Source organism: Saimiri boliviensis, chromosome 2 (genome assembly GCF_048565385.1).
Source record: "Saimiri boliviensis isolate mSaiBol1 chromosome 2, mSaiBol1.pri, whole genome shotgun sequence".
Lineage (NCBI taxonomy): Eukaryota > Metazoa > Chordata > Mammalia > Primates > Cebidae > Saimiri > Saimiri boliviensis.
The window spans coordinates 240,235,781-240,263,259 of record NC_133450.1 but is presented as its reverse complement, the minus strand read 5'-3'; the positions used below and the strand labels follow the sequence as shown (position 1 = coordinate 240,263,259).

Here is a 27,479-nt window from a genome sequence, read left to right as displayed (position 1 = left end):
TCTGCTTTGTGCTGGCCTCCTGCAGGTACAAGCAAGGGAGCGAGTGGATGGCCGGGGCAAGCCAGAGTTCCTGTTGAAAGACCAAGAGCCAGAGAGGCAGGAGAACTGCAGGGACACTGGGCAGGGCCTCGTGGATGGAGTTCTGGGGAAAATCAGAGGGCCAAGTTCAGAGAAGCTGATTGTAGAGCCGCCAGGGAGCGGATCTCCAGGTGCCTGGAGAAGAGCTGTGCAGCGCTCACGGCAAAGGCCACACAGGAAGCAGGCTGTGGCAGGACCAGTGCATCCTTTAGGTCAGATGAAGCCACTTGCTCAGGCCATCTCCAAGAGGGTGCAAGGGCTCTGAAGAGAGACAGCGGCCTCTGCTTTGAGCCGCCTCGTCCTGCCTTGAGCTGGCACTGCTCTCCAAATCTGGATGCCAAGACGGAGGGCAGAGCCTGGGACCAGCTGGGAGGTGGCTGTACTTGGGCTGGGTTCTGAGGGTGGAGAGGCCCAAGCTGCAGGAGGGAAAGGCCGTCTCACTAAAGCCGCCATCTGGCTACCACCTGCTCGTTGGCCAAGCAGACCGAGTCCTTTCCAGAGTGCTGTCAGCAGAGAAACCGACAAAGGCCAGGAGAGGCAGGGGTGGTGGGGGGGATCCTTCCCCAGAGGCCCTCCCTGCCACGTGGCCATGGGAGCAAAGACTTCTCATTAGGAAGACTGATGTGTTAACAAAGATGGTTGCAAAACGTCCAAAAGGACAGCACCCAGGAGGCACTTTCACCATGATGGGTGCCCAGATGGCCAGCACCCACCTCTGACAGAGCCAGTGCATGAGTGCCACGCTGGCGTCTGCTCTGGGAATGAGCTGCAGTGTGTCTTCTCTGCGGTGGAACTGACTTGGGGGATGTGATGACAAAGCACTGGGCCCTCCACACTCCTGCAGGTTCCTATTTGCATCAACAGTGGGGGCTGAACCACGTGTCAGGATGGGCTGTCCCGCATAGGACTCAGGCTGAGCCTGGCAGCATCATTCTTACTCCCAGCAGCATTTCTGTGGGCCAGTTTTGAAAGCAATCCACTTAGAACGTGAACTCAAAGTTTCCTCTAAGTAGACGGAAATGTGGTGAGAATAACTGAAGCAGAGACCTGGGTGTCTCTGGGGCGCTTCCTCTGGGTGACCTTCTCTCACACCCTGTTGGCAGGGCTGGGGCCACCAAACTCCCATGCTGACCCCGCTGCTGAGCAAGGCAAGCCCAAGCCATGGGCAGCTCCTCCACTCACAGGCACCACAGGGTTGGGGAGCAAGTGCCTGAGCTAGAACTGTTCTTGTCACGGGCAGGACTGACCATTGCCCCACTGCTCCTCCCTTGGTCCCTCATGAGCACCTTTCCAGTGTTTCTATGAGTTCAACTTTCTGGATCCCACTCATAGGTGAGAGCATGCATTTGTCCTTGGGTCTGGCTTATTTGGCTCAGCGTAGAGCCTGCTAGGCTGGTCTGCATTGCTGCGGTGTGCATTTTATGATAGATTTCTGAAAGCACTCTGCGCTGGGGCCGGGCCGAAGAAGTGGCACCAGGCATGTGGCAGTGGGTCGTCTTCTGCCCTGGGCTGCCCTCAGCCTCTTGGATCCAACTCAGCTGAGATGCCGGCACATAGGAGGCACAGCCCGGGCCCGCTCCGAGATGCCAGCACGTGGGAGGCACAGCCCGGGCCCGCTCCGAGATGCCAGCACGTGGGAGGCACAGCCCGCGCCCGCTCCGAGATGCCAGCACGTGGGAGGCACAGCCCGGGCCTGCTCCACAGGACTGTCCCACCAGGATGGAGACAGCCTGCTGGCCCCGGCTGTCAAGTGTGTCATTTGTTACAGGGACTTTCTGCACATGGACACACATTCCCGCCGGGCCCGGCCTGGGCAGGAGCAGGAGGGAATGCTCCTCTCTTGAGTTGACTGCTGGCTGCACAGGGGTTGTTGGTTTGTGAAATTCATCAAGCTGTATATTTTCTGTATGTATATTATATGTCAAAAAAAAGTATAAATAAAACAAAAAATGTGACAAAACTCCCAGAGTCAGCTTGCTGGTGCTCACTTGTTATGAGTGTCTTTTAAAACCGTGGTGAATATACATAACATGTGCTGTTGTAGCCACTTTTGTGATTCGGTGGCACGCGGTATTGCACGACCTTCAGCACCGCGCATCTCCTGCCCCTTTCCATCACCCCAACACCGACTCTCCAGCCCCTGCCTCTGGGAAACTCTGTTTTACTTCCTCTCCCTGGACTTGTACTCCAGGTGCCTCATCTAAGTGGACTCATACAATGTCCTGGTGTCTGGCTTATTTCACGAAGCAGCGTCTTCAAGGGTCATCCTGCTACAGCCCTGTCCGAACTTCCTCCCACCTTCAGGCTGAACACCACGCTCTCATGGGCACAGATCATACTGTGCACTGCTCATTCCTCTACAGGCATTTGGGCCGCCTCTGCTTGCTGGCTGCTGCAAACAGTGCTGCCTGAGCACGGGCCAGATGGCTGTCCAGCCCCGGCTTTTGGCTCTCTTGGGTACAGAGCTAGGTACCGCCGGCCACGCAGTAACTCTGGGTTCGGCTGTTTGAGGAGTCACGCCACTCTTCTCCACAGCAGCGGCGTGATGTTGGCGTCCCCACTCGGTTCCTGCGTGTCTTCAGGGGTTTCCTTCCCCTCCTGCTCAGAGCCATCCTGACGGCCGTGCGGTGCACATGGCTGTGCTTCGCCTTTCCCTGGCCCCTCATGTCCTTTCCGTGAGCATTTTCCACGTGTCTACTGGCCATTTGTACATCTTCTTTGGAGAAATGTCTATTCATTTTTGAATCGGGTTGTTTATCTTTTTGTTGTTGAATTGTAAGAATTACGTATTCTGAATACTAAACTCTAACCATATACATTATTTCTAAATATATTCTCCCATTCTGTGAATTGTTTTCACTTTCTTGATGGTATCCTTTGATGCACAAAAGCTTTTAATTTTCATAAAGTCCAATTTCACTATTCTTTTCTTTCATTGCTGTGTCTTTGGTATCATATCCAAGAAATCATTGCCAAACCTAATGTCACGAAGAGTGCTCACTTTTGTCTTAGACCATTCTTTACCCCTCAAGTGAAGTGGGCTTCAGGAAGGATTTCTTTGTAATAAACCAATTTTTAAAAAATTAACAAAATTCTTTGCACTGTTGCAGTGAGAGGCGTTGTAGATACTTTGTGAGCGCTTTCTCATTGTGGCCTTCTTTCTTTCTGTGAGGAGGAAGAGAGCAGCACACTGCAATGGAAAGAAATGGACGTAGGGGGACAGGAGACCTGGCTTCTACTGTGGGCTCTGGCAGCAAGCCACGGGCCCAGGAGACGGCATCTCCTTTCTCTGAGCCTCTGTTTTTTCCTCTGTGACATAAAGGTGCTGCAAGGGGCAGGCTCTGGGGTCCATCCCAGCTGTCAACCTCCCTGACCATTTATCCGTGCTGGGTGACATCCTGGTACACACATTTTGCAGAGGCCAGACCCTCCGGCAGGTAACCCACCTCTCACCTGGAGCAGAAATGACAACTAGGGCGCTGGACCACAGGGAGACTTACCAAGGTGATGGCATCCCGGGCAATCGTGTGGCCTCCAGGAGCCCAGAGCAGGAAGTTGAGGAGAAGGTGCCTGATCAGCTGTTGTGCAGGAGCTCTGGGGTCTGTGTCTGTGCCCTGTCCCGCTGCCATCTGGAGGTCCTGGACAGAGAGGGTGGTGCTTCTGGACACTGCCAGGAGGTGGCCCAGAACAGCCTTTACCTGGACCTAGGCAACAGCATTTGACAAGGGAGAGGTTAAGAAGAGTCAGGACAGACACGATTCTAGGATTTATTTATTTGCTTTGAAGCAATCCCCCAAAAGGGGTGAGGACCCACCCTGAGAGGGAGCTAGTCAGCGGCGGAGTGTGCACTCAACTCCACACAAACCCAGATGGGCGGAATGGAAACTGCCTGACTTTCTTTCGTCTTGCTCACCAAGCAGCCAGGGCACCATGCCAGGAATTGACCTCTTTTTTGTATAAAAAGAAAAACAGAAAAGTCCTCAGCAGAATGTAGTCAGATTTTTACACTGTGGGGAAAAAGAACAAAAGGCTCCTTGCAGACTCGCCCATCACAGCCACAAATCAACTGAAGCCCCTCGCGGCCGGACCCCTGCCGAGCCGATGTTCCCATACAAATGTGGGCTTGCCTTTGCTTCCTGCTGTATTCGGGGTAGGGGTGGGGGATGGGGGGAACACGCATACACGAGCACACACGTACACGCACGGTCACACACACACACATGCACACACAAGAACAACACGTTCGTTTTAGGTGCTGGAACAATCTGTTCATACATGTTTAATGCTCAAGCACAGGCCACAAGTCTGTGGAATCCACCTGATAATGGTAACTGTGCATCTGCGGGTTTTTACATAAAAAATATTTATTCCATGCTGAGATGTTTCTGCTTGCTACAAGAATGGTACACCCAGTCGTGACTTGGAAAACAAAGCAAAAACTGAAAGCCCATAGATACAAATGCCACGTGGAACTCATGAACAGCTATGTTCCATCATTTCTGAAAGAATACTTCGGCCTGTTCTGAGAATTCCCATGACTGATTTTACGGATTTTGTGTGAGGCGTTTTTTTCCCTGGAAGTCAAGGCCTCATTCAATGAAGCCTGTCATAAACTCCAGTACACTGGGCGTGTTGTGTGAGCTCCTCTGACCACAATACGAGACCGTGAGAAACTGCGCCATCAGGCTCTTCCACGGGGAGCGACAGCAGCCCAGGCCGTGCCCTCCCCACCTCGCCCCTCAGCCGGGCCCAGCCTGCCATGGTCTGAGGGTGTCGACAGGAGCCCAAGGCCATTCCGCCATCTAAACAGGTCTGCAAAACTGCCAGGGTCTGGGAGGCTATGCCTTTATGTCCATTTTTCCTCTTGACACAGCTGCCTTCCTGCCCTTGTCCAGTGGTCCCCAAGACGGGGTCTTCTTCCTTCCGTTTGTCCCAGACTGTCTTTCCCTTCAGGTGCTGTCCGTGCCCGGAGCTTCCACTTGAACACCAGTAACTTTAAACGCTTTCTAAGGTTTTCAGGAGAAAGACAGAAGCTTTCTTTTCTTTTTAAAGTATTTTTTATCCTGCATCATAAAAACTTATATATGTTTACTATGGAAAACTTGAAAAGAGAAAACGAAAAACCATTAAAATGATCTATGACTCTACCATCCAAAAAGATGCACTGTTAATAATTTGGTTTATACACTTCTTGTGTTTTTTCCATGCATTAGACCATACCACTCACGACACATAACACTTTGTATCTTTCATTTTTCGCTCCATAATGTACTATAACCAGTTCATTATCTATAAAACATGTTCTTCAAAAACATGATTTTTCTTTCTTTCTTTTTTTTTTTTTTTTGGAGAGAGTCTTGCTATGTCACCCAGGCTAGAGTGCAGTGGTGCAATCTCTGCTCACTGCAACCTCTGCCTCCTAGGCTCAAGAGATCCCTCCACCTCAGCCTCCCGAGTAGCTGGGACTATAGGCACGCACTACCACACCTGGCTAATTGCTTTATTTTTTTGTGTGTAGAGACAGGGATCCATGTTGCCCAGGCTGGTCTCAAACTCATGGATTCAAGTGATCCAGCCGCCTTGGCCTCCCAAAGTGCTGGGATTACAGGCATGAGCCACTGCACCTGGCCAAGAGCATGATTCTTCACGGTGTATAATAGAATACTATTCCATGGTTAGGATATACCACCATTTATTTGGCCAGTAGCCTTACTGTTGAAAGTTTAGGCCATTTCGTTGTATTTATGAACAATGCTGTGCTGAATATTCTTGTATATGTGTCTTTGCATGGATCAAATAGAGAATTACTCTAGGGTCACTCCTAGAAATGGATGACAGGGTTACAGCTGTGAACCTTCCCTGATTCTCTTGTTATTTTTCCTTGTTTTCTCCAGTCATCATTGTACCTTGCCTGATTCTTAAAAGTATCTAAACAGACTTGTTTGTTTATTTTGTTGTGATCCAATTCAGTTGGCAAAAGGAGATGAGCTCTGGCTGGTGGAGAACATGGCTTGCCTACGAGTGGGAAAGGCCTTCTCACGGGCAGGACACATCCCGGGTGAGGACAGGCTTGCTGTCTGTACCCATGCTCTTCACCTCAAAGACAGCCACAGAGGCAGCGACACCAGCGCCAACACATGACGCGGGGATACGCAACCAACGGATTTAGTTGTGCCTTTTTAAGTAAGGCACATGCACAGATCCTGCTAATTTCAATCCAGTCTCATCAGAATCATGCTTCACAGTTTGTCTCTCAAGCCCCCTAACAGACCACCAAGGGATTACAGCTCACAAAACGCAGGGAAACAAGAGGTATGTATCACTCATTCAACTAACTCCCTTCCCAGGATGCCACATACACCAGTGCCTCAGGCAGCCACCAGCGAGGAAGGGGCTCTGGAGTCACCAATAGGAGCACTGGACTGAACCGCCAGGCAGATGGACACCTGTGAGAGAAAGGCAGGGAGGGAAACGGACGCCTGCCATCACCCCGCTCGCAGTGAGCCAATCCATTCTCATCCAAAATCCTAGGCGTTGCCCGAGGGAGAGTTACGCAAAGGTTTTGTTATTTTTTCTTCAAAAAAGGACTAAGTTAGCTAGTAGAAAATGTGCCAATGTAGAACTTTCTAGAAATTAAGTGTTACTGGATAATTTCCTTTTTTTTTCAAAGATGGAGTCTCGCTCCGTCATCTAGGCTGGAGTGCAGTGGCGCAATCTCAGCTTATTGCAACCTCCGCCTCTCGGGGTTCAAGCGATTCTCCTGCCTGAGCCTCCTGAGTAGCTAGGACTACAGGTGCACACCACCACGTCCGCCTAATTTTTTGTATTTTTAGTAGAGACTGGGTTTCACGGTGTTAGGATGGTCTCGATCTTTTGACCTTATGATCCACCCACCTCAGCCTCCCAAAGTGCTGGGATTACAGGCGTGAGCCACTGCTCCAGGCCTATTTCTTTATATTTCAAAAGTGACTCTCTGTCAGTACCCATTAAGGTGACAGAATTGAGCACATATCTACCAACTTAGCTTATACAGAATCAAATAAGACAGAATATAAAAGGGCTTTTGAAACCATGAGTACTCCATACATCTTATTACTATGAAAAACATCAACCAGGATTTTCCTTAATTAGTTTAATGTGATCTTTTAAAGGGGAAGAAATAAAAAGCTTTCTTTTTAATCAGACAGCAATACTCAAATACATATGTGCATTTGATAATTTCTTCACAAAGCTTTATTTCTGAACTAAAATAAATTATTAACAAATTTCAACATTTAAAATCTAAAAATATTTTTCTTTCCTATGCCATGCAAGCCTTTAAACAAATAAAATGCAGCCGGGTGTGGTGGCTCATGCCTGTAACCCCAGCACTTTGGGAGGCTGAGGTGGGTGGATCATGAGGTCAGGAGATCAAGACTGTCTGGGCCAACACGGTGAAACTCTGTCTTTACTAAAAATATAAAACAATTAGCTGGGCGTGGCGGCGAACTCCTGTAGTCCCAGCTACTTGGGAGGCTGAGGCAGGAGAATTGCTTGAACCCAGGAGGCGGAGATTGCAGTGAGCTGAGATTGCGCCACTGAACTATATATAGCCTGAGCAACAGTGTGAGACTCTATCTCAAAAAACAAAACAAAACAAAGCAAATAAAATGCTCAGACATCTTTACTAGTCCCTGTGTTTTCAAACAACAGAAAATACAAAGCCAAGAAGAGCAGTGCTCCATACAAAATGAGCATTGTTCTCTTTAACTACTAAAACCAGCAGAGAGCACCGGCAGTTTAAGTTTCAAGAGCCTAGCAAATAAATGCTTGCAAGGGAGGTGCCAATCCCTTTAATCAAAGCACTGCTTCCTGTAAGTATTATAGTCCACATAAAATAACAACTGCTTTTTGCCACAGACAGTTATCCAGTCCCATACTTAGCTGCTCTGTTATTTAGGAAATGACCAAGTCCTGTTTCAGAAGCAAAGTGGTTAATATCATGTGATTACTTTAGGAAGAGATGTAAACAAAGCCAGTAATGTAAGGATCTGTTGACTGATCCAAGAAAGCAGACAGTGAAGATGGAAGCAGCCCCAGCCAGGCTGCTGGGGAGCAAGACAGGGCACTGGCTGTGGCCAGGCTATGCTATGGGCACACCCCTCAGAACAGTCCCCCCTGCATGGCATGCCCTGGAGAACAAGACCCCAGGACAGATGTGGCAGCTAAGTAACAACAGATCAAATGACCTCCCGGAAGAAAGGGTGTTTTCCAGGAGAACGGGCTGGCAGTCTATCATCTCTGGCCACGGGGGCGCAGGGCAAAGGGGGAAGGAGAGCGTTTCTGACCATAAGGCTGGAGGTCACCACGCCTGCACGTTGCCACAACATATGCCATCTGTGGGCAGAGCTCAGGTGTCACAAAAGCCAAGCCCACAACAGAGCCCCTCTCTGCAGGCTCCCCTCAGCCCCCAGAGCCCATCCCAAACACACGTAGTGGGGCCTGCTACCCACCATGGTCTGTGTTCTCTGCTGCCTCCCATCACAAGGTCCGTAGTAGAAGGCCAAGAGCCACAGCAGGGCCGTGGGGGGTTCCGCTGCCGACATCAGTAACTGCTCGGCCGCCATCTCAGCCCACCCTCCAAAGTGAATGAACAGGAACCAGCTCTCAAAGGGACTTCTGCAGGACCTGGAACAGAGCCAGAACACATGGCAGCCAGCAACCTGAATTTTTCCTCCTTTGGGTTTTTAAAGCAACTTTAATGTTTGCCAGTTGTACTTATCCACTTAAGTGCAATCTGCAAGGAATACAAGTTAAACTCAGAAAACTGGTCTGAACGCCACTCTGCACCATCACAGGACATCGAAAGAATGCCTCTCAGGGCACCAGTGAGGCCTGAGGCCTTCAGACATTAGTCTTTAACCCAGGTACCTTCAGTGAGGACAAGCACTGGGGAAGCAAGATTGCGGGCGTGACCAGTAGGAACGTCGCAGGATGTGGCGGCACATCTCCCTGCCTTCTGAGATGCAGAGAAAGAGGTGGAAGGTGGGACGCAGGCAGAAACGTGGGCTGCTTCCTTCAAGACACAAGGTTCGGGTGGATGTTGCAGGAACTATGAATTTCTCTTTTTGGGAGGGGGACAGAGTCTTACTCTGTCGCCCAGGCTGGAGTGCAGTGGCACTGTCTTGGCTCACTGCAACCTCCTCCTCCCAGGTCCAAGAGATTCTTCTGCCTCAGCCTTCTGAGTAGCTGAGAATACAGGGCACACCACCACGCCCAGCTAATTTTTGTATTTTTAGTAGAGACAGGGTTTCGCCATATTGGCCAGGCTGGTCTCGAACTCCTGACCTCGTGATCCGCCTGCCTTGGCCTCCAAAACGCAGGGATTACAGACATGAGCCCAGATGCAACTACAAATTTTTAGCAAGCTGCTGATACCACGTGTGCACCAATGCCAGAAAGTTAAAGCGTTTGCGAAGCTATCCCCTGGCCACACTGGCAAATGGGAGTTGCAATACTTGTTTAAGGGCAAAATTTGCTCGAGATGAGGACCCACTAATTGTGTGCAGTGCCAGTTCAGCAGGTTAACATCTCCCTTGGAGAGAACAGAACAGACCGGCTGAGATCACGTTAGATGCAAACTTTCCTTCTGGTCTGAGGCAGCGGGTGGAACAGGAGTGTTCCTGGCCCCTCTGCAGTGCCTTTGCTGGATCCAGCTCCCTGTTCCTCCGCCTGGCCCAGGGAATTCCCACGCTCTAGGCACTGTCCTTGCCTCCCTGGTCACTGCTGTCCTCCTGCTCCAGTCCTCCCTGAGAACAAGTGGTTAAATGTTCTACAATTGAGCAACAGAGAGGAAAAGACAGGAGGGTGGAGTACTGGTCTTACTCCCTCTTCCCCAGGAAGAGCTCATGCTCTGGCGGCCACACTGGCAGTAGGCTGGGTTAGGCTGTATCAGAGTGAGGGGGGACTCCGCCATGCCTCTGCCCTGCAGGCACCATGTCGGGGTACAGAGACGCACAGAGCAGCGGGGCCCCGTCATGTTCCCTGCTCTCAGGTTGGCAGTGTGCCCAGATCAGGATCACAGACCAGCCTGGTCCTTCCCTCTCTTCCATCAGTAGCTAAAGGCACAAGGCAGTCCCTCATGGCCACCTGAAAGGTGACTCCTGACCCCACGGTCTGGGTTGAGGTGGGAGCCCCAGGAGGCCCAAGTCCTGCTCCACTGTGCCACACGCACCCTTTCTGGTTGCTATTTTATTACAATCTCCACGCATTTTGACATCACACATTATGAGTATGGCAGAGAGGGTGGGTAGGAAGAAGAGAAAAACATTCAGGGCACCTGCAGCACAGCATTTCTCGATCACAGGGTCGGCCATTCACGCCACTTCCATCTACTTCCATGTCCCTGAGTTAAGATTCTTTGAGGTTCAGCTCTGTGTAATGCCAGGACAAGCACGGAGGGTGCGTAAGGGGCTGATTGGCCATTGCAGGCTGTTTATGTGGCCAACCCTGGGGCCCCCACTGGCTGCAGGTCTTTTCTGTCTGCTCTCCATTGGTAAGAATCGTGGTGGGGAAGAAGCGAGCATCCTGCACCCAAGCCATCAATCACGGAGCTGGACATAGGCACATCACCCATCATCTGTGTTGGCTCGGGGTGAGATTACAGAGAATGCCAAGAGCAAAAAGTGGCAAAAGGAACAGATAAGATAGTCTTAGTAGGCTTAGCAGAGACAATGAATAAAATTATTTGTACTCTAAAAGAAAGGGACTTAAGAGGAAGCCAAAGAATGTTATGACACAAGGAATTTAGCCAAGCCTACACGTGAATGCTTTCAGGAAAGTTACACACATAAGAGGGTACCTACAACACTGTTAGAAATCAACAGGCTGGCGCAGCAGCCACACCTGTAATCCCAGCACGATGGGAGGCCAAGGCAGGGGAATTACTTGAGCCCAAGAGTTAGAGGCAATATAGCAAGACCTCTACAAAAAAATTTAAGAAAAAAAAAATTTAACTAGGTGTAGTGGTACACACCTGTAGCCCCAGCTACTCAGGAGTCTGAGTTGAGGATCACCTAAGCCCAGAAATTTGAGGCTGCAGTGAGATGTGATCATTCTACTGCACTCCAGCCTGAGCGACAGAGCAAGACCTTATCACTAAAAATTAAAAAAAAAAAAAAAAAGAATTTATTTAAAATAAACTTTCTTATTTTTAGAGATATTTATTAGAGAGAAGGAAAAATAAGCATTTAACATTCCACCGTACTGTGCAGAAGTTTCAAATTTCCTTCCCTAGAGAGGTAGAGAGAAGACCAAAGGACAGAAACAAGTGCCCTTTTCCTTCTGCATGGCCAGGGGCTTCCAACAGCTGGGCACTGCTTTTCCTAAGCTTTCTTCTTTTTCTGTTATGCCTGTGTATTTCAAAAAACCAGACATTACATAGAAACATTTCGATACAGGTATCGACACACGCATACAGGTGCATGCCTATTCATCCTGACCTGCTCCAAACCATCCGTGCAGCCATGCGCCTCCTTCACTCCTCACTTTGCCGTAGTGCTCACCTGTTTGTCCCAGACCAGTAATTCCTTCCTCTGTCAGCCCTGCTCAAAAGGCAGATGAGGATCTAGGGAAACGGTGTGTGAAGCAGATTTGGGTGTGGTGTTTGCTTACCCATGAGTCTGGTCTTCAACTGCTTTTCTGAGCAGTTCAGAAATGTGCTTCAATGTCTGGAGCCACTGTCCCTGAGGGACATCTGCAGGTGGAAAAAGACATGTCAGAGGGCAAGTGAGAAAAAGTCAAGCCCATGAGGAACCATCTGAAGCAAAGACCTGAAGAGTCGTTGGGAGATGCCCTTTTCTTCTGGTTCACGGAACTCAACACTGTTCTCATGCTCATCCCAGCTAGTATCTATCTCTTAAGCCTGAGAAAGTAAGATCTGTCCATGTTACACAGAGCTGAACCTCAAAGAATCTAATCATCTTATTTAGCGTTTTTTTGTTTTTTTTTTTTTGGACAATGTTCTTGCTCTGCCAGAGGCTGGAGTGCAGTAGCACAATCTTGGCTCACTGCAGCCCCAACTTCCTGGGCTCAAGCAATCCTCCTACCTCAGCCTCCCCAGTGCCTGGGACTACAGGGGTATGTCATCATGCCCAGCTATTTAATTTTTTGTACAGATGAGATCTCACTGTTACTCAGACTTGTCTCAAATTCCTAGGCTCAAGTGATCCTCCCCACTTGGCCTCAAGTAATTTTTAATTCAGGTATATGGAAGTAGCTAGAGTCTGCATAAGCAGCCCACCCCGAGGCTGAGAAATGCCATGTTGCAGATGCCCCAGGTTTCTTCTTTCCTACCTGCTCCTCCATCACTAATGTGTGATTTCAAAATAGATGGAGACCGTAATAAAGCAGCCAACAAGGAATTAGGAATAGACTGCCTGACTGTTTTCCTAGGCTATGATGAATTCAGAATATGATTTCAAGTAGTGGGAAAAAAAGGCCAGGAAAAAAAAGTAAGTGAGCATTATTGCAAACAAATGTCTTTTCTTGATTGAACTACTCTGGCTTCACAATCATCCCGTGGTTTTAAACACATCTGAGGAGCACATATCTGCAGTTCGACACAGCATCTGTGAAAGTTTTCACACAGTGATAGATGCTGTGATCGAACACACAAGGAAGGCCAGGCCAGTGATGGATGAACTGCCGCCCTCCCCAAGGCCAGCCCTCTCTGAGCTCCCCCAGCCCTTAGAGCACAGCCTTTTGAAGGCATTTTTCATTTCTTCTTCTTCTTATTTATATATTTATTTTGCTTTTCCTCCACTTGTAGTTCCTAGATGGTTAGTGCTTGTAAGTGATCATCTTTTATGTCCCCTCCCCTGGCCGTCACAATGGGTAGGAAATACATTTCTGATAAATAGAAGATTATGCTACTAAAAAACACTTCTTCAATTTGCGACCATAACACTCATTGTTTCCAAAAGTAACATACAGACAGCTCTTCTAGGAATGAGCACAAAAGGTTCTTGTACTTCTGCTTGAAGCCACCTATTTGTATTTGGGCATAAACAGTTACACAAATGGATAGGCAGGGGTCTGAGCCCGTGCCCGCACACCACCTCGCCGTTTGCTCAGTTTCCTAACTAAGACACCACCAACACCTCCAGTACCTTTTCTGGAGCTCACTCAGTGTCCACTGTGGGCTGACTTCAGGCTTTGCTGATCTGACCTAAGCTGTAAGGTAAACCCTGGGAGAGTGAATTCCTCATTTTTCTGTCTTGTTAATAAAGTTTCCCATTGTGTTCCCAAAGGTTTTCATAAAACTGTCACCCAGAGATAACACTCCCAGCTCCAGCAACTGAGAGGACAATGTCAGAGGGTCACCCTAGGCGAGAACTTATATATTCTAGAGAAAGAGGAATTTAGGTTTTGTAAAATGCTGTGAAACTTTGAATCATCTGCATTTCTCAAGCAAATCTACTCACTCAAGTCTCAGAAAAAAAGCAGGCCTGGCTGGGGGCAGTGGCTCACACTTGTAATCCCAGCACTTTGGAAGACAGAGGTGGGTGGGTCACGAGGTCAGGAGTTTGAGACCAGCCTGGCCGAGATGGTGAAACCCTGTCTCTACTAAAAATACAAAAATTAGCTGGGTGCGGTGGCAAGTGCCTGTAATCCCAGCTACTCGGGAGGCTAAAGCAGGAGAATTGCTTGAATCCAGGAGGCGGACGTTGCAGTCACCAAGATCATGCCACTGCACTCTAGTCTAGGCAACAGAGCAAGACTCTGTCTCAAAAACAAAGAAAGGGAAATGTGACTAGCTTGTTCCCTTCCCTCTCCTCCCATGCACTGATAAGACACCTTTCTGGCTGGCACAGTATGTGCCCATGTCAGGGCTGCCTGCCTTCAGGTTTCAGGCCTCAGAGGAAAAGGATGCCCTTATTCTCTATTTCTGAAATGTCTCCTAAGCATGAGCTAATAGCCACATTCCTGGATCAACACCAGTCAAATGAAGGCTGGAACCATCACTTTCCCAACTGGACAGCCTTTGGAAGGCTGGCAAAGGAAATCAGGAAAAGCCGTGGGTGAAGCGGATTACTGAACTCTCTCAAAATCCTTCCCTTAGCGTAGTTAAGGTAAACTTCCCCTGCATTTCCTCAGCTTCATCCATCATTTTATCTTTTCCTCTGCAACAAGGCTGCACAGAATAGAAAGAATGAAAAGCAAATGAATGTACTGTTTTATTCTGACTCAGCCAAGTCTTAGCCTGTTCCTGGCATCTGGTTGATGTGGTTAGGACCAGCAGAGCCTGTGTTGTCTGGACACAGACTAGCAAAACCTGCCAGAGACCACTGGTTTGTTTTGTTTTGTTTTGTTTTTTCTTTTTCTTCTTTTGGTAAGTGATCACAACTGGGAAGCCAAGCAGACTCTCATATCAAAATCCATGGAATGTGGGATCCTGGGGGCTTAAAGGGATCTTAGAAATAACCAATCCTCCCTCATGCTATAGATAAAGGCCTGGTGGGGAGGTCATGGTTTGACAGTGCTCTTCCCAGGAAATCATTCTGATGTGGGCAAAGTCAACCCTAACTCACCTTGAGGGTCTTGCAGCAGCACCATGGCAAGAGATGGAGAAGTGTACGGAAAGTAGGTCTTGAGTGCAAACCGCAGCTGCACAGGATGGAAAGTCCAAAGAGCATGAACATTAGAATTAAAAGGGGGTTAGGAAAATACAAAACTCTGAGTCCCTCTGCCCAAAAAAGACCCACCAGTACTAACACGGTCAGAATATTTCTTAAACATTTATTTTTGAAAAATAAGCTCCCAACAACTTCATATTTTCCAGAATAATTAACCTTTTGAAATCTCCTTCTGGGACTTAAGAAAAAAATAATAAAGTTATGCTCTTGATGTCTTTATGAGTTCTACCTCACATGAACCCAATTATACAAATAAATCCTCTATTTTCAGTAAGATTTACCAAAGCAGTTGTAAGATGTCAGGTATTCTGCATTTTGTTTTTGTTGTTTTTATTGAGATGGAGTCTCGTTCTGTTGCCCAGGTTGAAGCTCAGTGGCACAATCTCAGTTCACTACATCCTCCATCTCCCGGGTCCAAATGTTCTCCTGCCTTAGCCTCCCAGAGTAGCTGGGATTATAGGTGTGTGCCACCATGCCAGCCTAATTTTTGTAGTTTTAGTAGAGATGGGGTTTCACCATGTTGGCCAGGCTGACCTTGAACTCCTCACCTCAAGTGATCCGCCCGCCTCAGCCTCCCTAAGTGCTGGGATTATAGGCATGGGCCACTGCACCCAGCTCAACATGGCTTTTAAAATAATAACAAAAGCATAAAACAACAGTGCTCACATTTTGAGGGCCAAAGAGCTACAGCTATCTCTGCCCCCAAGAGGCACAGAAGCTTTTTAAAAAATTGATATAAAATCTATAAAGTATGGAGTACATGGACTGTAAATACATGAGGTTTGGTAAATGTGCAAATCCATGTGACCACCACAACATCTAATGAAGACACAACATTTCTATCACCTCGAAAAGTTTCCTTCTAACACTTAACCATCATTCCCTCCACCCCACCCTGGCAACCAATGCTTTGATTTTGATAGAGAGATTAGTTTTGCTTATTCTTGACTTTCGTGTAAAGGGAACATAAAGTATGTTTTCTTTTGTTTCTGGCTTCTTGGGCTCAACATGTTTTAAAGCCATGTTACTGTGTATGAGTAGTTCATTCTGTTTTTATTGCTCAGCAGTCTGAATTGTATGAATATGCCATAATCTGCTTAGCCATTCCCCACTTGATGTGCATTTGGGCTGCTTTCAGTTTGGGCTGTCATGCATAAAGCTGCAGCTAACATTCATATGTATGTCTTTTTGTGGACACGTGTTTCTGTTTCTTCTGGGTGCATACCATCGGAATGGAATTGCTGGGTCACAGAATAGATGCTTGTTTGACATTCTAGGGCCATATGGTTTTCCAGTGTTGCACCATCTCACTCCCTCCAGCAATGTATGTGCATTCCAGTTGCTCCACATGCTCCCCAGCATTTGGTGCTGTCAGTCTTACCAATTTCATCCATTCTAGTGGCTGGGGAACACTACCCTACGAATACTCGCTTTCCTAACTGTTTCACTCCACACTTTCCTGATGGCATATGATGCTGAACAATTTCCATGTGCTTACTGCCAACTTACATTTCTTTTTTGAAAGTATATATTGAAGTCTTTTGTCCGTTTTAAAAACTGGTTTGTTTCTTAGGGAGTTGTACGAGATCTTCATATGTTCTAGACACATAACCTCTGTCATATACGTGTATTACAAATATTTTCTCGTAGCTAATGGCTTGCTATTTCAGTTCCTTAATGATATGTATCAAAGAATAGAAATTTTAAATTCTTTCGTATTTTTTGAGATAGGGTTTCACTGTGTTGCCCAAGCTGGAGTGCAGTGGCATGATCACAGCTCATTGCTGCCTTGATCTTCCAGGCTCAAGTGATCCTCCCACCTCAGCCTCCTGAGTAGCTAGGGCAACAGGTGTGTGCCACCACATTCAGTGAAATTTTGTAATTTTTTTGTAGAAAATGGGTCTTACTTCGTTGCCCAGGCTGGTCTCTATCTCCTGGGCTCAAGAGATCCTGCTTTGGGCTTCCAATGTGCTAAATGTGCCCATTAATGCCCCATGATTAATGCCCATCATGGCTAAACAGATTATAGCATGTACAGGTAGTTCATTCTGTTTTTAATGCTCAGAAGTAGTCTGAATTGTATGACTATGCCATAATCTATTTAGCCATGATTATGGCATTAATCATGGGGGCACAGCCTGTAAGCAGGCATGAGCTATATCCCCAGCCTAGAAGTTATAAATTCTGATGAAGTCTAATTTATCCATTTTTCACATAGGGTTAGTGCTTCTGAGAAATCTTAGATTACCCCAATGTCAAAAAGATATATTCTCCTACACTCTTTCTAGGGGCTTTATTGTTCTAACATTATGTTGAAGCCCATGATCCTCTCAAATTAATTTTTGTGTGCTTTACAAGGTAACGGTTGAGGTTCATTTTTCTACTTATGGACATCCAGTTATTCCGGCATCATTTGTTGAAAACTTTCCTTTCCCCATTAAATTGTCTTGGCGTCTCTGTCAAAAATCAATTGACCACATATGCATGGGTCTATATCTGGATTCAATTGTGATCTATGGCTGTCTTTTTGCCAATACCTTACTGTCTTAATTATAGTAGCTTAAAAAAATTTTTTTTAAAGACAGGGTCTCGCCCTGTCACCCAGGCTGGAGTACAGTGGTGCGATCATGGCTCAAGCAGCCTCTACCTCCTGGGCTCCAGCAAACCTCCCACCTTATCCTCTTGAGTAGCTGGGACTACAGGCGTGCATCACCATGCCCAGTTAATTTTTTTTTTTTTTGTAGAAATGGTTGGGGGGTCTCGCTATGTTGCCCAGGCTGGTCTTGAACTCCTGGACTCAAGCAATCCTCCCACCTTGGCCTCCCAAAGTGCTGGGATCAGAGGCATGAGCTGCTGTGCCCAGCTAAGTCTTCACTTTTTGTACAATCTGACATTTCTGCCTTTTTACTAGAATATTTACTTAACTTCCATTTAATTGCTGAAATTAGTGTCATTGTCGGTAGTTTTGAGTTTAGGTCTATCTTTTGACATTGGTTTTCTTTTGTCCCCTCAATTTTTCTTGTTCCTTCAGCAGCCTACCTTTCCATTTGTTGGCACCTTAAGTCAATCAGATTGTGCCAAGGGGCCCCCCACCCCTTCCCAACCTCACATGAGGGCAGCTGGGGGGAGGCAGGAGACTTCTCAGTGTGCTGTCCCTTTAAAGGGCTGATGGCCTCTAGTTTCCGTCTGCTTTCTCAGGTGCTCTGTAGTGCCTTCAAACATATTTCAAAAAATACCTTGCCTGCAGTTTGTCATTTTTATCTGTGGGAGATTTAATCTAGCTCATTACCAGATGCTGTCACGGCTGCAACTAGAACCGGACCTGACCGGCTGTACTGAGCCACTGTGCAGGCTTAGAAAAAGCGGCTTGTCACACACACCTCTATTTCTGCCTACTGTCTAATGGGGCGAACTGATGGAGCTGACTGTGTCCTCCAAACAGGACAGGGGCGAGAGGAAAGGCTGAGAAGAGACAGCAGCACTGATATGAGTGCTTCTGACAATGGGAGAAAATGTAGATTAATGGGATCGCTTATAAACTGTTGCAGGGAATGCAAATGGGCACCAACACTTTTGAAATGAGTCTGGCAGGGTCTACGAAAGCTGAACCTTTGCTTATCGAATACCCAAACACTTCCACTCCTAAGTATCTATCCCAGAGTGTCCAGAGCAACATCGTTTGTAATAAAAGAACAAACCCTGGGAACATCCCAAGTGCTTACCAGCAGCAGGATGGCTATACTGCCATAGGCTTTCACAATGGACTATGCGTAACAATACTTCCCCACAGCCACGTACGGCAACATCAACGAATCTTTGCTGAGTGGAAAAGCAAGTCTCAAAATATTGCACATGGCATACTGCTCTTGTTTGTTTTATAAAGTGCAAAAACAACCAAAACTAAACAAAACATTGTTTAGGCAGTCATATATATGTGACCAAACTATCTTCAGAAAGAGTAAAGGAATAATGAACATAAAATTCAAACCAGAGGTTACCCGGAGGGCTACAGAGGCGGGGAGGAGCACGTGGAGAGACAGGTCCTTATCACTTGTGGCCCAGGTCTTGTTGGGTTTAGAGATATTCATTTTATTAAGAAGGTATGAATGAACAAAACACTAAAAACACAGAGAGAAAAGAGGGTCATGCATCTACCAAATATGACATGAAGGGTTTTGATTAGCTAAAAATGGACATTCAAAAAGGCAGAGTGTCAACAGATGCAGACGGCCATCAGTTAAAAGGGCAGGCACTCAGAAACAGCTCCAGGAAGAGAGAGAAACTAACAGATGCCTACAAAGGCACTGGCAAAGCAGAGACTTTGCTCTCCTTTCCTGAGCTGAAGGTGAGGGTGGCGAACTCCTGTTTGTTTTTGGATCCTGCCCAGCCTCACGCCAGGACCCAGTGTGTGGTCCCACATCCCTAGAGACGTATGCCTGCCCAGGGTACTATTCTCAATTAAAAGCAACTGCAACATCAGTCCAAATCCATAGTGCCCACAGCCAACACAGAGGCTGAGTGTGAAGCTAAGAAGAAAAACAGGCACGAGCTAACTCTCAAGAGCACAGCAGTGCTCCTGAGAGGCCTCTGCTTCAACCCAGGTGTGCTCTGGGAGGCCACAGGCAAAGCTCCCTACAGGCCCATTCCTAATGGGGACTACAAAGAATGCACAAGGGAGAATCAGAGACAATTATAGTCAGGCTCAAAATAACCGTGAGGCCAGCCATGCCTTCTAGCCAAGCCGCCTCCAAATTTCCAAGTGGGACCATGAAAAGAGCAGCCCAGCTAACTTCTCCAGGGAAAGTGAGGGTGGGAAAAAATAAATCACAAATATTTATTGTTGGCCAGGCACAGGGGCTCACACCTGGAATCCAAGCACCTTGGGAGGCCGAGGTGGGAGGATCCCGAACCCAGGTGTTCGAAATCAGCCTGGGCACAGAGGGAGACTCCATCTCTACAAAAAAATTAAAAGTTAGCTGGGAGTGGTGGCTTGCACCTGTGGTCTCAACTATCGGGAGGCTGAGGTGGGAGGATCACTTGAGCCCAGGAGGTCAAAGGCTGCAGTGAGCCATGATCATGCCACTGCGCTGCGGCCTGAGTGATGGAGTGAGACCTTGACTCAAAAACAAAATAAAATAAAATAAAATAAAAATATATTTGTTGCCTTAAAAAGCAAAAACAGAAATCTACCTCATGAAGCTCACAAGGACCGAACACCCCCACCCCAATTTGGACCTGTGGGTGCTTCCCCACAACCGGCACCAAAGCCCCTGTAAGTAGCTGAGTCCTTAAAGACTGAAGACAGACTATTCTCTGGAGAAAAATAAAATAGAAATTGTACTTAAAAAAACAAAAAAAGTAGCCAGGCGTGGTGGCGTGCACGTGAGGTCCTGGCTACTCACGAGGTATAAGGTGTGAGGATCACCTGAGCTTGGGAGGCTGAGACTCCAGTGAGCTGAGATCACGCCACTGTACTCCAGCCTGGGTGACGGAGTGAAACCGTCTCAAAAAAAAAAAAAAAGTAGAAACATCAGCTAAAACCTGAGAGATTTATTTGACATTGTGAGGGACGGATGTGATCTGATGGAGCCAAGCATGACAGCTCTGCTCTTAGAAGTCAAGCTGCAGAGAGCTTCCCGGGGCGGCGACGTACTCTACAGAGGAGGCGCACCGTACCAGCCCCACTCCGGACAGGCAGTGTGCCCCATAAACATTGAATCTGCAGCGTTAGAATTAAAGGCCAAAAGCTGAAAGCTCTCTGGCAGCAAAAGTTCCTGTTTCACAAGGTCACTGTAATTGGTCAGTAACTCTTGGTAGTTGTTGCCCAGCCCCTGCTGGGGACCTGGAGCACAGTCTTCTGCAGGGTTCAGGCCCGAGCTCTGGTTTACTGACTGTGCCTAACACACACCACCTGGTCACTGCACTCGTCCTCTAGCTAGTCAAGTCTTTCCCAGTCACTCTTACCACCTCCTTTCTCTTTTGGAGTCCAATTCACATTTGGATCTCTGATAAGAATGAAGATGCTAATAATTCAGAATGTCCAGGACTGCTTTGTAACGAGTGTCATTTCCTATGTAGCATATGCCACATAGACCCCAGGGTGCCTCCTGCTGACCTGGGAGGTTCAGGTGCGGCGAGAGGGCAGTGTCCTGCTCCACACACAGGGCCAACAAGAGCCACCCTCCAGGGCCACGCATGCTGACATGACAGAGTTCTCAGATACAACAGTACACAGATGCTTCTGGGTACCAGGGCACGGGGCAGACAGATCTTGATTTATAATTAAAATGGTTTAACCTTGGTTGGGGCATTCATTAGGAACCTTTCTTTGTGAGCAGAACAGTCCATCAAAATTACTGAAAATAAAGTGCTCTTGTCCAAAATACTCTCAACAGCCTCCTATTCTTTAGGATGAACGAGTAGTATATGCAATATAACAAACCTGCTTGTGTTCTTTCTCCAGAGCTTCTACAAAGCACCGTGTAAACACTTGAATAGTGGCTATGACTTCTGGGGCCCCATCAGTTTCCAGGAGTGCACACCTGAACAATGCAAAGTCAGATCAGAACACGTTTCATGAGTAATCAGCAAACATATAAACCTGAACTGTGTAAGGGAAGAGTGGAAACACTCTTTTTATGCCATAAGCTTCAGCAGTATCTCAACTCATCAGATTTTAGTCCTTGCGTGAAAAGCAGGATAAATCTGTTACTCCCTCTTATAAATATTTTCTTTAAAATTGCAATGTGCAGAGCTCTCTTTCTTGGTTCTTAAATTATTAAGCAACGCAAATCCCTTCCACAAAGGCTTGCATATTCTGTACAAATATTTTTGTATTGTATGCCTTGATATGCGACATCAACATTTTGCTTTCATAAGCAGAGATGAAGGTGCTCAAAGGGGTAAAACGGCCTAGTCCATCCACCCAGCAAAGTCAGGAAACAGTCAGTGTGTACCTTGTTTGGTTTCTGTACATTTTCATACAATTAATTTTTCTTTATGTTTGTTTAAGCAAAGAAAAAAAAATCCTCGAACTTTGCTAGCTTTAAGTCCTAAACAGTATTCTGACTTATTTCTACCATTTAGCTTAAAAGTGTTGTGTTTCAAGGCCAAGAAGTGGTAAGTTATTGTTACTGTAAAAATTCCTTTCCCCGGGCCGGGCGCGGTGGCTCACGCCTGTAATCCCAGCACTTTGGGAGGCCGAGGCGGTGGATCACGAGGTCAAGAGATGGAGACCATCCCGGTCAACATGGTGAAACTCTGTCTCTACTAAAAAAAAAATACAAAAATCAGCTGGGCATGGTGGCGCGTGCCTGTAGTCCCAACTACTCGGGAGGCTGAGGCAGAAGAATTGTCTGAACCCAGGAGGCGGAGGTTGCGGTGAGCCGAGATCGCGCCATTGCACTCCAGCCTGGGTAACAAGAGCGAAACTCCGTCTCAAAAAAAAAAAAAAAAAAAAAAAAAAAAAAAAATTCCTTTCCCCAAAGTCTGCAGGTCTGCCCTGAAGCCTCTGGGGGGTGGAGGGGCAGGTGGAGAGCTGATATGGGCTCCCCGGGGAGAGAGGCCAGGACACTCCCAGGTGACCAGCTCCCCAGTGGGGTCCAGTCTTAGTACTCCATGGTTAAAACTCCCACTGACTGCCAGCCACAGCTCAGCTTCATGGTTGTGAGCTCCTGGTCTCTTGTCGTCTATAAATCTAATGCATTTCCCAAGAAGCACTTGTATTTTCAAAATAAAAATGTAATGTGTTGTAAGAGAACATGCATGGTGTATTTTGCCTTTCAGAAGAGCTCTGTTAAGAATGGCTTTATTTATTTATTTTTCTTGGCTTTTCTTAGCTTTAAAGTCTTTTAAAAAGATTGGTCAGCCCTCACGTGGTGAAGGGAGTATACTGCTACCCTTTATTCTGAGCTGAGAAAAATCCTACGTGATTATTTCAAGACATTAATAACTAACTCAATTCTGCGTTTCTATTATTAGAATCTTTAAAGGCTAAAGAAAAGAAAGAAAGTTATCTTAATTCTTAGTCACTGGTCTTAAAATTTACACTGATTTTTGAGTTTTTAACCTCTAATTACCAAAAAGCTCTGAGGAATAAGAGGGATTAGAAACTCTTAATTTCCCCGATGTACAGCCAGAGACTCCCGCAACATTTTCTGATTCATGTTTGGAAATGGAACATTTTTTACATCGATTACTAGAAGAAACAGCGTAACATTTACCTGAACATCTCATCAACAACCCGGAATATGGCAGGGTGGCAGGCTGCTTGAGACTGCAAAAGAAGATGACCATGAGAAAGTGAAATCATCGCAGGAACTTTCTCAGTAACTTGCTATTACCAGCCAAAGGTGTTATCAGGAACTGCTGCCAGAAAGCTGGCATATCACTCTTGGTTAGAAAAAGGAACCAGTGCTATACTGAAAACGCCCCACATGCAAGTGCAGATGGTGGTCTCCCTGGGCAGAGGTCACAGACGGCTCATTCCTCTGCATACTCCTCCATGTTCCGCATTGTTCCGTAACAAGCTCAGGTGATCCATAATACAGAATCAGTAAGTACTATGGAAACTTAAAAACATCCTCTGCCAGCATGCTGTGGAGCCTGCCTCTGCTGCCAATTCCACTGAAGTGTGCCTGTGTGTTTTTGGTTTTTTTTTGAGACAGAGTTTCATTTCTGTTGCCCAGGCTGGAGTGCAATGGCACAATCTCAGCTCACTGCAACCTCTGCCTCCTGGGTTCAAGTGATTCTCCTGCCTCAGCCTCCTGAGTAGCTGGCATTATAAGTGCCTGCCACCACGCCTGGCTAATTTTTATATTTTGTATAGAGACAGGGTTTCACCACGTTGGTCAGGCTGGTCCCGAACTCCCGACCTTAGGTGATATACCCGCCTCGGCCTCCCAAAGTGCTGGGATTACAGGCATGAGCCAACGTGCCTGGCCCGTGTCATGTGCCTATGTGTGACCTCCTCAAACAGCTAGATGTGCCTCGAGGTCAGGCCGATGCCTGCAGCTTGTTTATTAGGTAATGAGAATTACTGGCAAACCAGTGACCACTACCACTCTGGACTGAATCACATCGCATCTTAGTGCACTACGGATTTAACAGCTTGCATTATTTAGGATGAAAAGAGGGTTAACGAATTCGAATGAAAGGCGTCTCATTTCTCCTTGAATATTCTGATGATGGGTTCTGATTATCCGAGCCTGCAGCAGCCCTGGGAGCTGGGAGGAGCTTCAGTGACCCAGTCACAGGTTCCCTATCTTTTTGGCCAGAGCTCAAAGTCTGCGATGATGCCAGAGGAAAATGCCCATTTGTGTTCTAAAACAGATCCTTTACAGCAGGTGTGCAACCTTTTTGGCACCAGGGACCGGGTTCGTGGAAGGCAGTGTTTCCACAGACCGGGACGGGGAGACGGTTTTGGGATAACACTGCTGCCCCTCAGATCATCGGAGGCTATGGGGCGCCAGGTCGGTGGAAAGCGAAGCCTGCTGCTGCTCTGTCGGGGCGGGTGCAGGCAGGAGGGCTCAGGGCTCCCCTCCACTGTGCGCCCCGAGGGATCGGACCCCTGCTTCACAGCACCATTCACACGGCAGTGGATCAGACGCTCTCGGAAATTCGAGTCATTCTGCATTAGGTATGACCAGCTTTGGGAAACACTTCTCATAGGCCCCCCGACAGCAAGGAGAATGAACGGGGCTCCGCTGCGTCGGGGCCCTGGGCCACACTGGGGCAGCACCGCGCCTTCCTCCCGCGCCCACGCGGCACCGACGACATAGAGCCCGCGCCATCTAGCGTCCACTCGCCGGCACTGCCGCTCCGCCGCTGGTTCACGACAGGAGAATCGCCTTTTAATTATTTCAAGATTTCTAATTTACAAGTTAAAATGTCCTACTCTTTAAATATTACGCTCCCTCATCCTTCACTGTTGCGCATTTTTGTCTAAAAGGAACTAACTGAAATTCTTACAGACAAATTCATTATCTATGCAAGAAAATAATTTGGCAGGACCATGGTTCAAGACAGGAGAGGCAGGTTATTTCTTGGCTTTGAACTTAGGCATGTCAGTTAATCTCCTGCTGCCCGGTCTCACTGTAAATAATAACAGTTATTAAGAGGTCACTGGATAAGCACAGAAAATATAAAAGTTTCTATGTATTTATAATGAAAAAAATAAAACAAGGGAAAAGCAAACTGTATGTCTTGAAGAAATGTGATTCATCTAAGTTTGCCAGAGCAATTTTCAAAGTTTTGTATAACAACATGCTTGTTGAATAACAGTGTTTAAGATCAAATAGCACTGTTACGTGCCCACAGGCAGACAGACAAAAATAGCACGGAAATGCACTAATAGAAAGTAAGATCAATTTGAAAATGGTAAAACTGAATTTCTTTTTTCTAAATGGTAAAACCATCCCAGAGCCATCCTATAGGTTTGATGCTAGTAGAGAATAATTATAGGGATTTCCAAACAGCAAAGAAAACGATGATCAGATGTGTAGAGGAGAGCTACGTGAAAACCACTGGACAGCTCTAACTCAGTTTGTCAGAAGAGGGTGAGAGCTTGGAAACACTTTTCTTCTGTGCAGTGTTTTCTAGCAAAATAGCTCAATCCAGTGTTTTAAATGTCTGCTGGCTGTGTAGAATCTGCTTGTTCTTCCCCATACAGATGGACTCTCCCCTTAGATTTCCTTCTTTCCAAATATTTCAGACCCTGAAGCAGGCGACTCTAAGTCTGCTTCCACAACCCATTTTAGCTTTTAAAACCGGTAATAGGCCAGGAGGCAGGGGAACCTGCAGAAACAGCAACGGCAGAGATTTTGATTTGAAAACCAGCCTTCCTTGCCACCCTACAGCTGTGAAAAGCTCCTTCTCATCTGCACCCCTCACCAATGGCTTTTAAAATGAGATTCTTTATACTCTCTGAGCACATAATTTCAGGGTCAGCGAGTCCCCTCATGAGGACTGGTGTGTGCACAGGTCAGGCATGTGTCCCAGTGACATCAAATCACAAAAGCAATGTTAAGCTGCTTTTCTTATCAAGATAATCTTCCAAATAGAATTAAGGTTTTAATACATGCTTGTTTGGAAGCCATATCTTCCCCCCTAAATCTCTGCAGCATCCTCATGAGTGACGAAGCAGACGTCTAGCTTCTGTGAATCCTGTTTTATTTGTAAGGTGGGGCACTCCAGTCACATACCACAGGTCACTCTGCAGCCCAGGGCTCTGGAGCCCCATGACTGGGGCCATTATCTTTTCTGTAAAAGTGGGAAAAGAAAATCAACCTTCTGGAGTTCCATCTGTTTATTTTTCTCCATCCTACCAAAATACGTTCCTTCTCAAGCTCTCTCTTCTTCATCTGGCCTAACGATTTTCACGGGCAGATCACTTCAACTCGAGGGAGCTACGTCAAGAGGAGGCCTTCGATAACACGTGTCTTGCCCTTGCCTCCAACTCCCCGTTGTTTCACTGAATGCCGCAGCGGGTGATGATGGAGAGCTCTGGGCTCTGCTTTCCTTCTCGTACAGACCAGATTGTTCTGCGGGGCGTACTTCCCCTTGGTTTAATGAGAGCTTTCCCGCTCATCTCCCTGCACGGCTACCCAGAACTGCATTGTTTCTCTCCCCCTCCACCTAGAAAGGCAGCCCATCCTCAGCCCTCAAAACACAAGGGAACACAGTCAGCAGGGGATCAATACACAATAACCATGGTCTCTGCGCCTGTTTTGGAGGAGAGGCAAGGGAGAGGCCAACTTGTTACTCTGCACCATGAACTGTGCAAATTACACAGGATCTCACGCTCGGCCCTTGATGTTTACGTAAGCTGTTATTTTCATACCAACTCACCAGTGATTACAAGCCACTTGCCACTTGAAAGAGGCCTGAGAACACAGAACAGAATTCTCAAGAAGCAGCATTTCTTTTTTTCTGTCATTTGCTGTGTGTGTGTGTGTGTGTGTGTGTGTGTGTGTGAGAGAGAGAGAGAGAGAGAGAGCGTGAGCGAGCATGCGTGAGAGAAAACAAACCAAAAAGGGAAATTAGACTATGATTTAAGGTAATTCATAGACAAAAGCGAATCATTTTTAGAAAAAATAAAAAGGAAGTGAATGAACAGAAAAAATGATCAGGTAGGACTTTCCATCTATCACCTTTCATAGGTATATTCTCCGTAAAAATAAAGAAGGAAATAGCAGATGAGAAAGAAGCTGAAGTTCATTAAGCCTGGAACAGATTCTTTCCTGGTGTTTTCATGTACTTGCATGTAGTTTAAATATTTACTTAGGAAATGGGTCATTTAAAGAATCAGCTGAGGGGCAGCTTCCCCTCCAGGTTACCCGGCAGCCAGACAATCCTGTCCCACTGTGTAGCTCTTTCTGAGCCACTATTCTCTCCACAGTGGGAAGCCCTTGTTGTTAATATGTGCATATTCACCACAAAGTAACTTTCTTCTTAAAAAGAAGATTCTCCATAAAGTCATTTCACCAGTGAACTCCTCTATTGAGCAGAAAAAAATGATTTGGCTTAAACACAACCTATTTATACAAAACCTTCACATCTGTCATGTACAATGAGGCACCTTTATAAATATGTATTTTTTATTATGCCACTTGATTCTTTTCTACTTTCAAAATACTAAACATAAGACTCTATCCCTTTTACATTTTCAGATCGATTTTGTTTTAAAACATTCAGGTTTCTTTTAACAAATTGGAGTTTGGAAAAATT

The 27,479-nt window shown here is 46.8% G+C and overlaps 1 protein-coding gene across 2 annotated transcripts in view; it reads right to left on the bottom strand.

Annotated features, from left to right (window-relative positions):
- FANCC (FA complementation group C) overlaps positions 1-27,479 on the bottom strand; it is a 225,565-nt gene that overhangs the window by 21,591 nt on the left and 176,495 nt on the right. Inside the window, exons 10-15 of one of the 2 annotated variants that reach the window (XM_039474662.2) lie at positions 22,976-23,028; positions 21,196-21,295; positions 14,649-14,724; positions 11,731-11,812; positions 8,571-8,745; positions 3,579-3,782 (exon numbers count right to left, since the gene is read on the bottom strand). In XM_039474662.2, the coding sequence (XP_039330596.1) occupies positions 3,579-3,782; positions 8,571-8,745; positions 11,731-11,812; positions 14,649-14,724; positions 21,196-21,295; positions 22,976-23,028 (690 nt within the window). The other variant, XM_074395629.1, reaches the window with a different exon arrangement.